Below are 16,804 nucleotides of genomic sequence, written 5' to 3'. Positions count from 1 at the left end.
ATGATTGGGAATATTCCATATGATCTTCTGCTGGTAGTAGGTGTACACAGAAAAAAATCCGTTCTCGTATCCGTGAACAACAGGCGTGAACTCATCAACAACAAAAATACACCGTGAACTAGATCATGTATACGAGACCAATCATGGTAGTTCATGGTGTATTTTTGACAGTTCACGTTTTCCAGAACGCTTTTTTGAGCGTGTAGTTGAGTACCATATTTGGACATTTTTATTGTGCTTCCAAAATTACAAGATATCGCCTAGAATTTTTTCAAACAGGGTAGTTTATATTTACGTAAATAATCCTTTTTTAGTAGATTTTCAATCTTTTAAAAATGTTGTGTCTTTTATATTACCAAAGTATTTTAATAAGAATTTTGAACATTTGTAAAATTGAAATTTTTGTCATTTCACGTTTCCATTTAAATTCCAGCTCTTTTACCTAATAAGGTCAACATTTTTATGCACTAATCAATATTTCAAATAAAAAATGATGACAGAAGATCGAATTTGATTGAAATACTGCTTATACCGCGTCCTTTAAACGCCGAATAAGAATGAAATTTTCCTTCAGTAAGTTTAATGGAAGGTATTCACATTCTAAGACTTCCTCGTGAAATAACAACAAGTAACTTTTCGTTTTGCCGTAAATTTCTTATTACTCCGAAGACCTCTTCAGGAGTTTTTTTTGTGATTTTTACGAACTTTTTATGTAATTCTTCTAAGAATCGTTTATACACCTTCATGAATTCAATCTGTTTTTTTTTTTTTTTTTTTTTTTTTTTAAGAAAGACCACGTTGTTTCATTAAAATACTCTCCTACATTTATCACGGATGGTTTTCTACAATTTTCTTGATGCGAGCCATGGTTTTAGCTCAAAAAATCATTATAGTGGTTGGTTCTTTATCATGGTAAAGAAATTATTTCGATGATTCCATTAAGAACTGCTCCAAAGATCGTCTCAGACATTTTTCAAGGAAGTCCCAAGTTCCCCGGAAATTTATCAATTGATTCTTTCATTGATTTCCCTAGGACCTGCTCCAAATAAAAAAAGCCAAGTAAATCTTCAAACAATTTTTCCAGTTACTCATCCTGGATTCCCGACCAGTGGATAACAACAAAATTATATCAAGAGTTGTTACAAATATTTTTTTTTTTTGTTAGAAGCACTTTGAGTTGATGGAAGTAATTATAAGACAATTAAAACAAAATCAGTTATAACAAAAGCTATTTTAATTTAAAACTGAATTAATCCACGGTTTGTTATAAAAAAAAAATTGATAGGAAAGAAAATAACAAATTTTGTAATAATTCAGTAATGGAATATAACAAAACAAGTTATATTTCTATTTGATTTGAAACATAATGTGTAATATTTTTGCTTAAATTATGACAGATTTTGTTTCAATTTAGTATAGTGTGGAAGAAATTGTGTTCTAATTTTTGTTATTTTAACTACAACCCGCCAAAATTATAACATATTTTGTTAGAGAAAATGCGATGACTAACCCTTTTGTAATCCACTAGTCGGGTTGTCTTCAGGGAAATATCAAGAAAAAAATTCATATTTTTTTGTGAAAAATTTTGAAAAATCCGCGTGGAATTTCTAAAAAAAAACCTAGTGTAATTTCTGATTAAACTTGTGTGAGTTATAATGATGAATACCTACGAGGATCACTGAAAGATCTCTCGAATTCTTGATGAATATATTTCTTGATAAATCGCTATGATAATAAAAACATATTTATCCATCAATGGTCGGAGCAATAACTGTAATAATTGCTGTAGTATTAACTAGTGTAGAAGCTTGAATTAAATTTTAAAGAATCTATGGAGGTTTGGAAACTGTATTTGAAAAAAATATCAGTGAAGTGCTTGAGCCGGCGTAATAATATTTTGAAGGAATGCTGGAGAAATTTCTAGAGGAATCTAATGAGGAATCCCAGATGCAATTCATCGAGCAATTCTTGGAAAAGATTTTATCCAATAATACCTTAAGTAAGTTTTTAGTAATTATGGATGAATTTTTGAGAGAATTCTTATAAAAAGGCCTGGATTAAATGAAAAAGGTGTAGAAATTATTGTAGGGTTTCTTGTAAAAATGTCGATTTTTTTTTTTCGAAAACTCTGTACTAAACCTTTGAGAAAAACTTCTGTAGAGCCTGCGGGAATAATCCTAGAAGTAGCGATTGAAGAAATCTGTGAAAGAATCAGTAATCTGGAGGAAATAATGAGAGTAATCTCTGTGCAAATTACTGGAGCTAGTAGCGTAGGAATGCTCTAAAAAATTTTAGTACCAAATTAAGAAGAAATTCCTCTAAGCTTCTATTAAAAAATTGCTGGTGGCATTCCTGGTGGAGTTCTTGAAAGTATTCCTTCTCTGGATAAATAGTTACGTAATAGTATCTGAAGGTTTGTCTGGAGCCTCTAGAATGTTGCACCAGAATTCATTGCAAGCAGATTAACCATCTATTTCCGACGACTTTAATCGACAGTTTCTTTATGAAAAAGCGTTTTTATAAAAAGTATTCAAAAAACAATATTTAATAGGGTCAATTTTTTGCAAAATCAGTTCAAAAATTTGTTGGATGTTTCACAATAGTAAACTGATTGCTTACCAATAGTTTTACAGTTAACTCTCCCTTACTCGATATTTCGTATCTCGATATCGAGTTGGAGAACCCTAGTAAGTCTGGAGCTACCATGAGAATGAGAGGGTTAAGGCAAAAAAGTGACTTTAGATACCATATTGATTATGTCTTTAGAAACCTTAACTAAAAATGAACACTTTTTAGAAATATGCATTTAAATAGTATCCAAGCCTTTAAAAAATATCTGCTTACCTGAAAATATACCATTTTTTCGTATCTGTTGTAAGCTTTAATCTTTTCCTACAAATATTATTTATTTCATATGCTAATGAAAGATACCCAACTAGAACTGGAAATCGTACTTGCCTTTCCCATTTTAGCAATCCTGAGTCCTACTTCCTTGTTTAAACAAGTTTTATTCGGAATATTAAAAATAACTTAAAATGAATTGACTGAATAGTCAAGTTATAACAGCGGCGCAGCCGAATTTTTTTTTTTTTTTTTTTTTTTTGATTGAAGAAATTTTGTGTTACAAAAAGGACACATTCTGCCATAATAATTACTGGTTCGAAGTATTTTCCCTGCGTATGGCCGAAATCCTATAATTTCAGGTTTTTTCCAGGTTGAATAAAATTCCCTGATAATTCCAGGTTTTTCAGGATTTTTTAAGTAGTAGACACCCTGCTAACTTAAAACTTAGCCTAAATTAAGAAGGCCGATTTAAAATTTTCTCCCAAAAATTAGCTCAAAATAGTTGAAAAAAGTGACTTTTTGACGAAAAAAGTGACTTTAGTTGAAATTGCTTCAAAAAAGAGACTTTAAAGTGACTGGCCTCAAAAAAGTGACCAAGTCACTAAAAAGTGACTCGCTACCAGCCTTGCTTATGCCAAACGGGGTACAATCTAAATTACTAGGATAATTCCTGAAGCTTTCCCTCGAGAAATCTGAGATGAAATTTTTGAAGATTAGGTGAAAAGTCTCGTAACAGTCTCTGAAAGTTTCTTTGCAAGCAAAACATGGAAAAATAAAGAATTTACAGACCATTCAGCAAAAATAGGGACTTTTTAGATAATTACATTAAAATGAAGACCAAGTCTCTAAAAAGCATCTGCTACTAGCCCTAACATCGACAAATTGATTGTTTCGTTATTTTAAATTGAACGTTGTTTGAATTCCAGATTACTTTCTTAAAATCAGTCTTCCAGTTTTTCAAAATTTGAATAATTCTGAAAATCATGCATTCTTTTTCTGGTAGTAGACACCCTGTTATTTGATGATAAACACTTGAATTATATTGTATATGTTTTAATGGAACATTAACAATTTAAATTTCTCCCATAATAAATAATTTAATATTTTTTCGCAGTAATTTAAAATTAAGTCTTCTGTAACCAAATATTCGTTGAACTGCATATCTAGGTAATCGATATTTAAAATAAAATTTGTTAAGGCGAACATTTCTGCATAAATCAACAGCAGTGCTCCATCATCAAAATCATCGAAACTTCAAAAGCAGTTTTCCTGTTCAAAACTGAAAATTATTCGATGAAAATGTCTTCACCGTGTTTCGGTTGAAGAATAGAATACAGTGAACACATTTCCCAGTAAATTTTCTTTATTTTGAACGGAAAAACGGTTTTTGGATATTCTAAAATCAATGACGGGTCCCGCCCTTTTAAGTTATGGGTTTTTTTTTTGCTAATGCCTTGCATAATGCACAATCAGCATAAACATGTTACCCCTTTTATTTGTGTATGTACTTATTAGAATATTAGAATTTCAAATCATTAAACAATTAAATTTGTTTTGTTGTCTACTCTTGGACACGGCAACATGTTGGCTTGTATCTTGTATGGTTTACTTTTTTCCTACGATGAAGACGAAATGCAACCAGTGCAAATCGTATCGTGTTTCATTCCTGCATTGAGTGCACAAGCTATTGCCACTTCTGCTTAAAATGCATCCAGAGAAAAGTGCTAAAACAGCATGACGATTACTACTTGGTCATATACCTACTTCATCGTTAAGGGGCAGGATCCGTCATTGATTTCAGAATTTTGAAAAGCATTTTTTTCGTTCATTATCAAGAAAATTTACAGAAAAATGTGTTCACTGCATTCTATTCTCCAACCTAAACACAGTGAACACATTGCGATGATTAAAATACATACACTTTTTGCGATTTTTTCTATCCAGAGCACAAGTTTCCCTTCTATTTATTTACCTACTTGTAGAAGTTTTATCCGATAAGCTCTACTCAAAACGTCGTCGTTTCTCGCACTCACCTCGCATCTTCATACTGAACAAAAACCCACTGGGGGTTGTGCTGCGGTCGATAGAAATTTTTTACTACACCGACCAGCTGTGCGATTTGGCCAACCACATGGTCATCAAACAGAGGATCCCACAGGGTCAACCTTATGCGTCCCGGCTGGACACGACTGACGAAAGTGGCGCTGGCGTCATCCGCATTGACAGTACTACCGGTCGTCATTTTACACGGCACTCAAATCAACAAGTATTCACCACTCAAAGGACCAATTTGAAAAACTCTCAACACTAGTTTTGTCAATTGGAGCAATTTTTCACAGTTTGTTAATTATTAAAAAAAAATCTATTAAGCAAAGACACACTGAGGGAAATCAGGAAAAAAGCGGAAAGAACGATGCACACGACTCGGCAGACGAGAAAAGACTGATTAGAAGAAAAAAATGTACGTTGCGCCGTCAACTGAGTGCACATCTGCATTGAAACGATTAACACATCAATACGCCTGCACAACATAGTTGAGAGGCACGATAAGCTCAGTAAGGCCGGAACAAATCTTAAAATCTTCTTTTGTCATCTTACACCAAAATGTGTCAAGGGGGGGGACTTGAATAACTTGAATGAGCAGAGAGCATTGATATACTATTTAATAAATTATATCCTGTTGTTTTCATCATTTTAAAAAACGTTTGTGTTGCGGTTATGGCAATAATATTTATTCTTTAAATCTCTATAATCATGTTTGGTAGTAAAATGTAAATTAAAAATGATAATTACGCAATGTTTTGATAGGAACATTAAGTATGGATTATGTAGATACATTTAGGAGCCAAACATAAAGAAATTAACTAAAATTTTTGGTTTTGGATTTGTTATAAATGTTATACTACCTAAGATTCAAAAGTATAAGTTGTCGATATCCACTCCTAGCTACTCTAAAACTGATTATAATTTTTTGAAACTTGTGCAATATTCGCAGTTATCATTCTTAAGGAAGTGATGTTGAAAAAAATGCAATTTATTGTTCGACTTACAGAATATTTTAGCAAAAAACATGGGAAAACTGGTATTTTTCTTAAATTTACTTAAGTTTCAAATATGTCCGCTTTTAAATTTTCCAAATGTATTCTACTGCATCTGAACAACACAACGAAGAGCTTAAGTAATCATCTAGTCCATTAAAAATTAGTTTTGAATGCTGTATATTTCTTTTTTGCTAGGTGTACGAATATGGAATTGGGTCAATTATAGACACAATCTCAATACTTTTCCATTATTCTAAAGATTTAAGCAAATGAATACAGTTTGTCATTGCCAAACAATAGATGACACCTATAACCTTCATTATTGATAAAGTATATCGAAGTCCATGCACCATTTAATAGATTTATAACAACTTGATATGAAAACAGTGCCCCGTACGAAAATGAGATTGAGTCACTGTATATACAACTTGAAATCATATTTAGATTATTTCAATTTGGTCTAACATATATGTTATATTCCCGGTCTTTTCGTTATGGAAATTTCCTTGCCTTTCTTGGGCGTTAAAGGTCATCGTACCTGCCGCATGATATACTTACGAATGCGAAAATGGCAACTTTGGCACTAAAAGCTCTCAGTTAACAACTGTGGAAGTGCTCATAAGAACACTAAGCTAAGCTGAGAAGCATGCTCTGTTCCAGTGGGGACGTAATGCCAAGAAGAAGAAGAATTCATATAAATCATAAAAATCTATTTTCATAGGCCACACTGTTACAGTAAAACAAACAAATTGAGGACTTGTAATCCATTAACACATGTTATCTCATGTAATACAGTAAAGACGAATAACAAAACTAGCAAAAAACACGAAAAATAATGAAAATCAACACTGAAAATAAGATAATTTATTTATTTTCCCCTTCTGACTTTTTGAAAAATTTGAAGGAGGGGGAGACAAAAGTAAAATTTCAAATTTGTTCCGGCCTAATTTAATGCACGGTAAAAAATCAGCACGTTCTATTGAATGGATTGAACTCTTGACTTGATTCAAAACTAATAATAATAACACAGCGTAGCAAAAATGAAATTTTTGCCCGTCTCAAAGTTGCATAAAACTCTGATTTCATTGATATTAACTTAAAATTTAAACAATGATTTATCAAAAATATATGTGGCCTAATCTACCAAGCAAGCAAAATAGGACTTAAAATTTAATTTCAGATGTAATTTGGTTGAAATTTGCACGACTAAATTTAGATTAAATCGATTTTTTTAAACATGCTTGCAGTCTCCATACAAAATTCTTCGTTTCTCTTATATGGCAATACACAATACTTTTCTAAACCAACAAAAAATAACTTTTGAGCATCGATAGTAGTATGAACTTTGTTGATAAGTATTGAGTTCTGAGGCCCAATTAATTGCCATACAAGTTGGCAAACTTGCATGCAAGCTGGCTGAAACAGCCAAATTTAGCATTTTAAACAGCCAATTCAATTCAATTTAAATTTAAACTTTAATGACTTTTGTTTGACGTAGTTAAGATATTGATTTTGATATTGATTGGATGCTGGAGGGATTCTTCTAGGAATTTATCCAATGATTCCTCCAACGATTTGTCAAATATTCTTCCAGTGAACGCTCCGGGAATTCCTCCAGGCATTTCTACGGCAATTATTCCAGGAACTTCTCCAACATTTTCTACAAGACTTCTTCCAGATTTTTTTTTTGTATGGTATTCAGTTGGAGCTGCCTGACAGCTTAACTTGTCAAGGCTGAACCCTCGGTCTGGCTTTTGCCTAGTTTCCCCTCTACCAGGACCAATACTCTAGGACTAGGCTATGGTGCCCACATGAACACTGTTTTTTATTAGTATTGTGACGTGATAGTCTTTGAAAAATACCCATATTCCCTTGCTTCTGAGAAAAGGAAGCATTGTGAAAAGCAGCTGCTCCATCAGAATTTGTTTGAAATAGTAGTGTAGTAGTGTCATTACTAATACTGTCTAGTCGAAATGGTTTTGAATAATTTGTCATTCAAGTGCTATTCTGATTACTCCTGTCTTTTACGTAAGATTAGAGTCTTAAATGTCAATTGTCGTCAAGTCTTAACAAAAATAGGCTGTTTAGTAGTAGTTCTAGTTAATTTCATTATTTGTTGTTAAAAGTATTTATTGGTCATTACGTTCATATATCCTTAAAGAAAAAAGTCGCTTTCCTTGTCTGTTCAACAATTTTTCGAAACTAGCAAGTGTACCCTAATGATCGATCTCAGCGTCTTACTTTCCATAGTCATTTTTATAGTGAATATTTAAGAGTAAAGTTACCTTAGGCTTCTATTACAGTCTCCTACAAGATTCACTTTTCGGTGGCAAATGCAATGCTTCACAACACCTACTTTCTACTTGTAAATTTTGCGAAAATGAAGCTGGAATTAGATTATTTATACCCTTGTTACCAAAGAGGTATTTCTTTTTATGGGAATGTAAAAACCATATTAAAATAAGATTGTCGCCACTTATTTCTACTCAGTGAATCTACTAGTCATTTTCCTAAGAGTTCCTAAGTATTCCCTACGTCGTATATGATAACGATGTATCTAGCTAGCTAATAGTAAGAGTGGCTACGGATCATTCTGGTTAGCAAAAGGCAAACGTCACCAATAGTATTAATGTCCACTTCGAATAGATTAATTATTTGAAATGGGCATCAATTCTATCAATAACGCAGAATGTCCGTTGGATCACATCCGAGATATTATTGCGTCTATGCCATATGAACTATGACGCGGCTTTAAGCAAAAAATGCCAAAATGTGATACCACCACTACAGGTTACGCCTTTGGTTTCCATCATATGGGCTAATGGATTATGCCCTCCCATCGCGGCAAGGTCGCATAACCAAGGGGAGGGCAGACTTCTTCTAGAAATTTCTCTAGCAATATCTCCTGGATGTTTTTTTTGTATTTCTTCAGGCATTCTTCTCATGCTTTTCTCCAGGAACTCCTCAAAAATACCTACAAAAATGTCTTGCAAGATCCTGTCAGGATATAATCCTACAGATATTCTTTAAAAACATCTCCAACATCAACCAGTAATTCCTTCTTAGATTTGTTTGGGGATTTGTCGAGAACCCCCCATAAATATTTGCAAAGGTAGTTTGGATTTTTTTTTTTCAGAAATCCCTCCAGTTGTTTCTCCAGAGATTCCTTTATCTTCTTCTTCTTTCTGGCGTTACGTCCCAACTGGGACAAAGCCGGCTTCTCAGATTAGTGTTCTTATGAGCACTTCCACAGTTATTAACTGAGAGCTTTCTTTGCCGATTGACCATTTTTGCATGTGTATATCGTGTGGCAGGTACGGAGATACTCTATGCCCTGGGAATCGAGAAAATTTTCTTTACGAAAAGATCCTCGACCAGCGGGATTCGAACCCACGACCCTCAGCATGGTCATGCTGAATAGCTGCGCGTTTACCGAGATTCCTGTATATATTACTTAAAACCAGAAACTTCTTCGGGGATTACTTTAAAAATTCTTTCAGATATTTCTCTACGAACTTCTACAATAATTCCTCCGTGAAGATCGCAAGGGGTTCCTCAAAGATTTCTTCCACTACATTTCTCCAAAAAATACTCTAAAGATTCTTCCAATATTTTCCCCACAAAATTCTTCAAAAATTTCTTCAGAGATTTATTCAGCGATGTCCTCAGAATTTCCCTCAGGGATTTATCCAGTAATTCCTATGGGGTTTCCACTAAGAATTTGGATTTCTACAGAGATTTTTTCAGGATTTTTTCCAGTAACACTTGTAAGGATTGCTTCAATATTGTTATAAAGGATACCGTTAAGTAGTTCTCAAGCAATTCCTCTAGTAAGTTTTCAGGTATCCATGGAATTTCCCAAAAAAACAGTTATTAGGGATAACTCCAGGAACTTCTCAGAGGCTTACTTCATAAATATGTCCATGGATTCCTTCAAGATTTTCTCCAGAGATTTCCACAGTATTTTTTATAGAAACTCCTGATATATTCATAAGGAATTCCTAGAGGCATCCATGAAGGGATCTTTGGGGATGTCTGCAGGGTGTCCATTCAAAACTAATTTTCTAATTCCCGGTTGCCCAAAGTATTAACAAACTGGTGGCAAAAATGATCTTTGGACTTGATATGTTCGTATGTATTCGAATCCTCTGAGCAGAATCTCAATAGAGAAACTTAAAAGTAGATGGAGTACCGTGTACCTTTTAATTCCGCTCCTAAATGCTTATCTTTGACAGATACGCGTTTTTCGACTATCACTTGCAAACTTCTGTCGAAGATAAGCATTTAGGAGCGGAATTAAGAGGTACACGGTACTCCATCTACTTTAAAGTTTCTCCATAAACTATTTGTTTGAATATCTAAAGACTGTCTACTAGATTGATGCAAATTTTGAAGTTTTTGCTCCCCTATGCTTAAACGATGTCAATTATGATGAAAATGATCCTTCCGAAATTTGAAGTGATTCGGAAGAAATCTGGTTGTGCACACGCTATTTGAAGTTAATATGGCGATTACTATGGAAAACGCCAATCTTTTGTGTTCAGTCCTCTAACACGTCATCATAATATTTTAGGTTAAAGTGAATACACTCATCCTATGTGAAAACTTCCCAGCTACAACTTTGCCGAAGACCACATTTCGATGGGACGTAAGGATTATTTGTTATTATTGATAACAAAGTCCAAATCGTGCTGAGATGATCATTCAATTACTTTCAGAGCAACACTGCTTTTTTGCTGTAGAACATAGTAGCCTGGATTACTTTGATCTATGCTTCCCGCCAGGAGCACCGCTGTTGCCTGCCGAACAGTTGGTGAAGCATGCTACATGCAAACCAACTTTATGATGAAGAATAACAATTTATCGTGAGGTCCAATCAAAAAGTGGTCTTTGGCAAAGTTGTAGCTGGGAAGTTTTCACATAAGATGAGTGAGTTCACTTTTACCTAAAATATTATGATGACGTGTTAGAGGGCTGAACACAAAAGATTGGCGTTTTCCATAGTAATCTCCATATAAACTTCAAATGGCGTGTGCGCAGTCAAATTTCTTCCGAATCACTTCAAACTTTGGGAGGATGCTATTTACCATAATTAAAATCGTTTAAGCATAGGGGAGCAAACATTTCAAAATTTGCATCACTCTACTGTCTACCCATTAGAACTCATCGAAAGTTCAGAGAGAATACGAAATTATATGAACAAATTTCTGCTCTGTGTATCCAAATGTAGAATATATTTCCACAAAAGGGCAAAGTTCAATAGTCAATCTATTGCATTGTAAGAATGCCTTCGGAAATATGCGTAAGGCCCTTCCTTGATAAATTATTTGCCTGGTGAAACTCATGTTAGATCCAAAGTGAGATTAACAGAAACTATATCCTCAAATACATTTTGTTGATCTCCTATGAACTGCCCATAACTGCATGTTTGGCACATTCGACATTTTTGAAAATTTTGAGATAATACCGTGAAGAGCCATCAAATGATAAACACTTTCGATCAACTTACTGACATCTGTGATATTGTTCTAGAAAATTCGAAAAAATACCAAGTTGTTTTGTCACATTGGTAATTGTAACCTCATAACAGTCACATAGAGAGCCTTATAATGTAGTTGCAATGAAATTCCTATCAGACTGATTTTCTGATTATTCAATTAATATGCTGTATGAGCCGTACAAAATTTCAGTCTGGAATAAGCACTTCTTGTCATTTATTTTAGAAATATTAGTTTATTTCCATACTACCATAAAATACACACTTGGTGTTCCAATTACTCAATGCCTTACTTTTGCCTCGAATATTACAAATATGCAGTTATGGGCAGTGAAGTTGACTAACACTTTTGATATATATCGAAAATTGCATCTTCCAAGAATCGCGTGAATAAAAAATCTGTCTAAGAATACCTAAAGGCCCTCGTTATTTATTTATCCATCAGAGAGCTTGCCATGAATTTATAAAAGAATAATTCAAGAAATTTGTAAATATGAAGAAATCCATACATAATATCTTCAGGGGCCTCATTATTATAGATCAAGGACTACTCCAATTAGTAATCGAGATAAGGCTTCATCAAAAATCAGTATCATCAATAACCAAAGAAATCCTCCTATCGGAGTTCTTAATTAATCTTACAATGATTTCAAAAAAAACATATTTGGCAAGAAATATGCCAAATAACTTTTTGGTTTGACTTGACATGGAGCGAACTTCAAGTTACAAGCAGTCATACACTTTGTGGAAAAAAATCTTTCGTCCGTGAAATTGACCGGTTTTTCCGGAAATACCCCTAATATTCTTTCGAAAATTCCTCTGGAGATCTTCCGAAAATGTTTCTATGATTTTTCAAGGAATTCTGTTGGAGTACTTAAGGATGTTTCTTGAATACTCTTCATAAAATCCTTCGGGAATACGGCTGAAAACGTTTATTCGGACTTTTCTGGAATTACTTTTGAGATTCTTCTGGATATCCTATTCCTCTGGAGTTCTTCCAGAAATCCTGCTAAAAATCTTCAAGATGCCTTTTGAGGATTAAAAAAAAAATCTGGGATTCTTCAAGAAATACTTCTGGGCAGCTCCACAAAACCTTCGGAGATTTTTTTTTTCGGAAATGCCACTGCAATTCTTGCGTAAATCTTCTCGAATTGTTCCAAAAATCACGATGAATTTCTTCAGAATATATTCCGAGGTTTCTACCGTGTAACCTTCTGGAATTCGTCCGGTAATCTGTTAAGGATTCTCCCAGAAATCCTGCTGCAATTCTTCAGGTCATTTTTCGATGATTTTTCCGGAAGTCCTCCTGAAATTCTTCAAGAAATCCCTCAAGGAGTTTCCCGGTGTGTTCTCCTAATTCCCGGATATTTCACGTATTTTTCCCGGACATTTGTTATTCCGGGTTTTTCCCGCTTTTCCCGGATTTCCCGGATGGATGGACACCCTGTGTCTGGAACATCTGGAATCCCTGAAGAAATTCCTGGAGAATATGGTAATGAATGGGGCCCAGATAGCCGTAGCGGTAAACGCGCAGCTATTCAGCAAGATCAAGCTGAGGGTCGTGGGTTCGAATCCCACCGGTCGAGGATCTTTTCGGGTTGGAAATTTTCTCGACTTCCCAGGGCATAGAGTATCTTCGTACCTGCCACACGATATACACATGCAAAAATGGTCATTGGCACAGTAAGCTCTCAGTTGATAACTGTGGAAGTGCTCATAAGAACACTAAGCTGAGGAGCAGGCTCTGTCCCAGTGGGGACGTAATGCCAGAAAGAAGAAGAAGAAGAAGATGGTAATGAATCTTCGAGTAGTTAGTTAGAATTGGGGTCGAAATACCCGTATATGTCCATGGAGGAATTTTCTTGGATGAATGCTTGCAGGATCCTTGAAGAATTATCTGGCAGAAGCTACAGGGATCACCTTTGGCGGAACTCCTGTAGAAATCCCTGAAGAAATTGCAAGTGGATTTTTTTTTTTTTTTTTTGAGGAATTTATATAGTAATCCTTGGATAAATGCCTGGAGAAATTTCTTGATGAATCTCTGGAGGAATAGATTTTTTTTTGCAACACTAGAAAAGAATGAATTCCTGGAGGAATCCTTAGAGAATTTTCTGATGTGTATAAGAATTTTTCTTGGCGAAAACTTCGAAAAAATCTTAGATGGTATTATTGGAATCCTTGGAAAACTGAATTACTCCCTGGCGAAATACACCCAGAAAAATTCCTTGAGAAATATCTGGAGAAAAATAATCGCTAATAATATGTTCGTCGAAATTTGTGGTGGAATCTCTATTGAAGATTATTTTCTTGTCAAAATCTTTGAATAAATCCTAAATAAAATTATTGCAACTCTTGGAGGAATTTTCGAAAAATCTCTATTTTTTTGGCAAAACATTTCTAGAAAAAAATACTTGTGAAATCTCTGAAGAAGTTTGTTGGGAATATCCTGAAAGAATTCTCGGAGAAATCGCTGGAGAAATCTCTGAAAAAAAACTGGAACAAATATGAAGAAGGTTTTTAAGGCGAAATTTATCGAAAAATCCCATGAGGAATTCCTGTATGGATTTGTGGTGGAATCCAAGGAGCAATTTCTTGAGGAATTCTTGGACTAAATGTTTGGGGGAATTTTTGAGGGCATTATTGAAGGAATTTATAAGGAAGCTCTTGAAGAATTCTTGGATAAATTTCTTGCAGATACGCTTTTTTTTTGGTGAAATCTTTAAATTATTCCCAGATGGAATTAGTGGAATCCTTTTAAGAACTTTTGAAACAATCATTGAATTATTTCCTGGCAAAATATCCCCATAAAATTCCATGGGAAACTTCTGGTAAAATCCCTAAAGAATCCAAAGGATATACTGGATGAATTCTCGGAGGAATCCGTGGAGGAATTACTGGAAGAATCCCACGAAGAGTTCATAGAGTAACTTCTTGAGGAAATTCTAGGAAAAAATCCTGGAGGGAAATTTCTGGAGGGATATTTGAAGGAAAAATCTCAGGATTTTTCTTTTAAATCCCGGCAGGAATTATATTGCTGGATTGATTTGTGGAGGAATTCCTGTGAGCAATTTTGAAGGCATTCTTGTAGGAGTTCGTCAAAACCCCGGAAGCATTACTTTAGAAAATGGTCGATAAATCTAGTGGAACAATTTCTGGAAGATATTTGAATGATTTTTAGGCGAAATCTTTTATGGAATTATTGGGATCCCCGCTGGAATTTTCAAAAATATATCTAAATATTCCCTGGCAAAATATTCATAGAAAAATTCCTGGATAAAGATTGCAGCGGATTCCCTGAAGAAATTGCTAGAGGAATTTTTGGATGGATCCCTGAAGTAATCCCTGGAGTATTCCTTGGAGGGATTCCTGGAGGAATCCCAGGAAGAAGTTCTAGCAGATAAGTGATTTTTTTCTCTATGAATCCTAGATGGTAGTTTTGGAGTTCTTTGAGGAAAAATCCTGGCAAAATATCTATGCAAAAATGCTCTAGCAGATTCTAGAGAATTTCCAGGAAGAATTCTTCCTGAAGCTCTTTATGCCTCTTGAATCTTTGGAGGCAGGACTTTTATGGAAGCTCTAGAAGAACTATCGGAGGAATCCTTGGAGAAATATCTGGCGGATATAAGATTTCGAAAGCTCTGATTAATTCCTAGATTTGAATCCTTGGATGAATTTTCAAAAAATATCTTAATTATTTCCTGGCAAAATGTCTCTACATAGAATGCTTAAGAAATCCCTGGAGAAATTCTTAAAGAAGCTACTAGAGGATTTCCTAGAAGAAATCTCGGAACAATTTCTTGAGAAATCCATGAAAAAAAAAACCTGTAGGTGAATTCCAGCGAACAATTTATTCGAAGAGAAGAAAGTTTCTTCCATTACGCACCAGCAAGAAAATTTTCTTTTCTTCGAAGAAAATACGCGCCGGAATTCGCCTACTGAAGCCATGAAAGATTTTCTCAAGGAATTCCTGGATAAATTCCTAGAACAATCCCATGAAGAATTCCTAGTAATATCTTTGATGCATTCCTAGATGAATTTGTGGTGGAATTCCAGGAGTAACCCCTTGAGGAATTCTTGAAGGAATCCCTGGAGAAAATGCTGTAATTCTCGAAGAAATTTTTAAGGGCTAACGGAAGGAAGATCTTGAGAAATTCTTGAAGTAATCTTTAAAAAAAATTCTGGCAGATATGTGATTTTTTTTTTGCGAGATCTTTGAATAAATCCAAGATGGCATTATTGGAATCCTTAGGGGAATTTTTGAAAAATTCTGACTTTTTAACCATAATACAAATTTGTTTTTTTTTTGCAGAATATTTACACAAAATTTCTTAAGAAATCTCTGAAAAATATCAGAATACGTTTCTCAAGGATATCCGAGAAAAAATTTCGTCGAAGGGTTATTTGGAGAAACCCCTGAAGGAATTCCTGAAATAACCCCAGGAGGAATCCTTTGAGGAATTTATTGAGAAAATCCTACATTATTGGAATTCGACGTAATGTCATTCGGGGTTATGCGTCGTTCGGGGATTTAGAATTCGCGGTAATAGTGTAGAATCGTGAGGAACATTATACCCGAATATCCTTGTTTTACTATGAAAATGATAGTCTTCTCGTCTCTCATAACCGGACCACCGGTTGGGAAGCCCTGTAATAGGTAGTTTTATATTTACACTTACCCTGGATTTTCATACTGGACAAACACCATCTGCCGGTTGGCCTGTGGCCGGTGGACACTTTTCACTTCGCCGGCCTGCAGGGCGATTTGGTACACCAGCTCGTCGTCGACCAGCGCATCCCGGAGAATCAACATAACCCGGCCCGGTTGGACACGGTCGGCACTGATACTGCCCCCCGGATTGTAACCGGCGGACATCTTTCCGGCGGAATCGTTACGAGGCATGGCGATTTTAATTTTTTGTTTATTCTCACAATGTGTTCACTCTAGAATCTCTCGAAAACTCAGATAATCACAAGAGAAGACAAGCTCTTTGCACTAGACTTGTTGGTTTTAGACAAAATTTCACAATTTGAGAACTATTTAGAAAAAATACTCTATTTAGACACGCAAAAGACTGTCCACAAAATGCGGATAAACGATGCACACAATTCGGCTGCGGAGACAAGACTGGAATCGACTGACAGCGGCTGTCAAAAGTGGAAAGCGGAACAAGAGGAAACAAGCGATGGGTTGATCCAGGTAAGCTGTGGGTAGTCGATGTTTGGAAGGTTTGGAAAACCCGCCGAAAATAATCTAGGCGAACTTTCCAATTGGGTCTAATTGTGTATTAGCACATGAGCCTTTGTACGTGCCATAATTTCTTTTGTTCTTTTGAATGTTACTTTGCACTGGGTGTTGGTGCATGGGATTCAACTTAATTTTGGGTTTTTTTTTCAACGCAATTCCGTAGTTGAGTAATTTTGG

At 35.0% G+C, this 16,804-nt stretch overlaps 1 protein-coding gene across 2 annotated transcripts in view; it reads right to left on the bottom strand.

Moving 5' to 3' along the window:
* The window catches only part of LOC5576294 (general transcriptional corepressor trfA), a 74,428-nt gene extending 57,912 nt beyond the window's left edge, over window positions 1–16,516 (bottom strand). The window contains exon 1 of one of the 2 annotated variants that reach the window (XM_001662534.2): window positions 16,059–16,516. In XM_001662534.2, the coding sequence (XP_001662584.2) occupies window positions 16,059–16,282 (224 nt within the window). In that variant the 5' untranslated portion in view covers window positions 16,283–16,516. Of the gene's footprint in view, window positions 1–4,877; window positions 5,280–16,058 lie in introns of those variants that run through there. The other variant, XM_001662535.2, reaches the window with a different exon arrangement.
* Window positions 16,517–16,804: the final 288 nt, after the last annotated feature.

This window comes from Aedes aegypti, chromosome 1, assembly GCF_002204515.2.
Source record: "Aedes aegypti strain LVP_AGWG chromosome 1, AaegL5.0 Primary Assembly, whole genome shotgun sequence".
NCBI classification, from domain to species: Eukaryota; Metazoa; Arthropoda; class Insecta; order Diptera; family Culicidae; genus Aedes; species Aedes aegypti.
The sequence above is the reverse complement of the archived record's forward strand: the minus strand, read 5'-3'. Positions and strand labels throughout refer to the sequence as shown.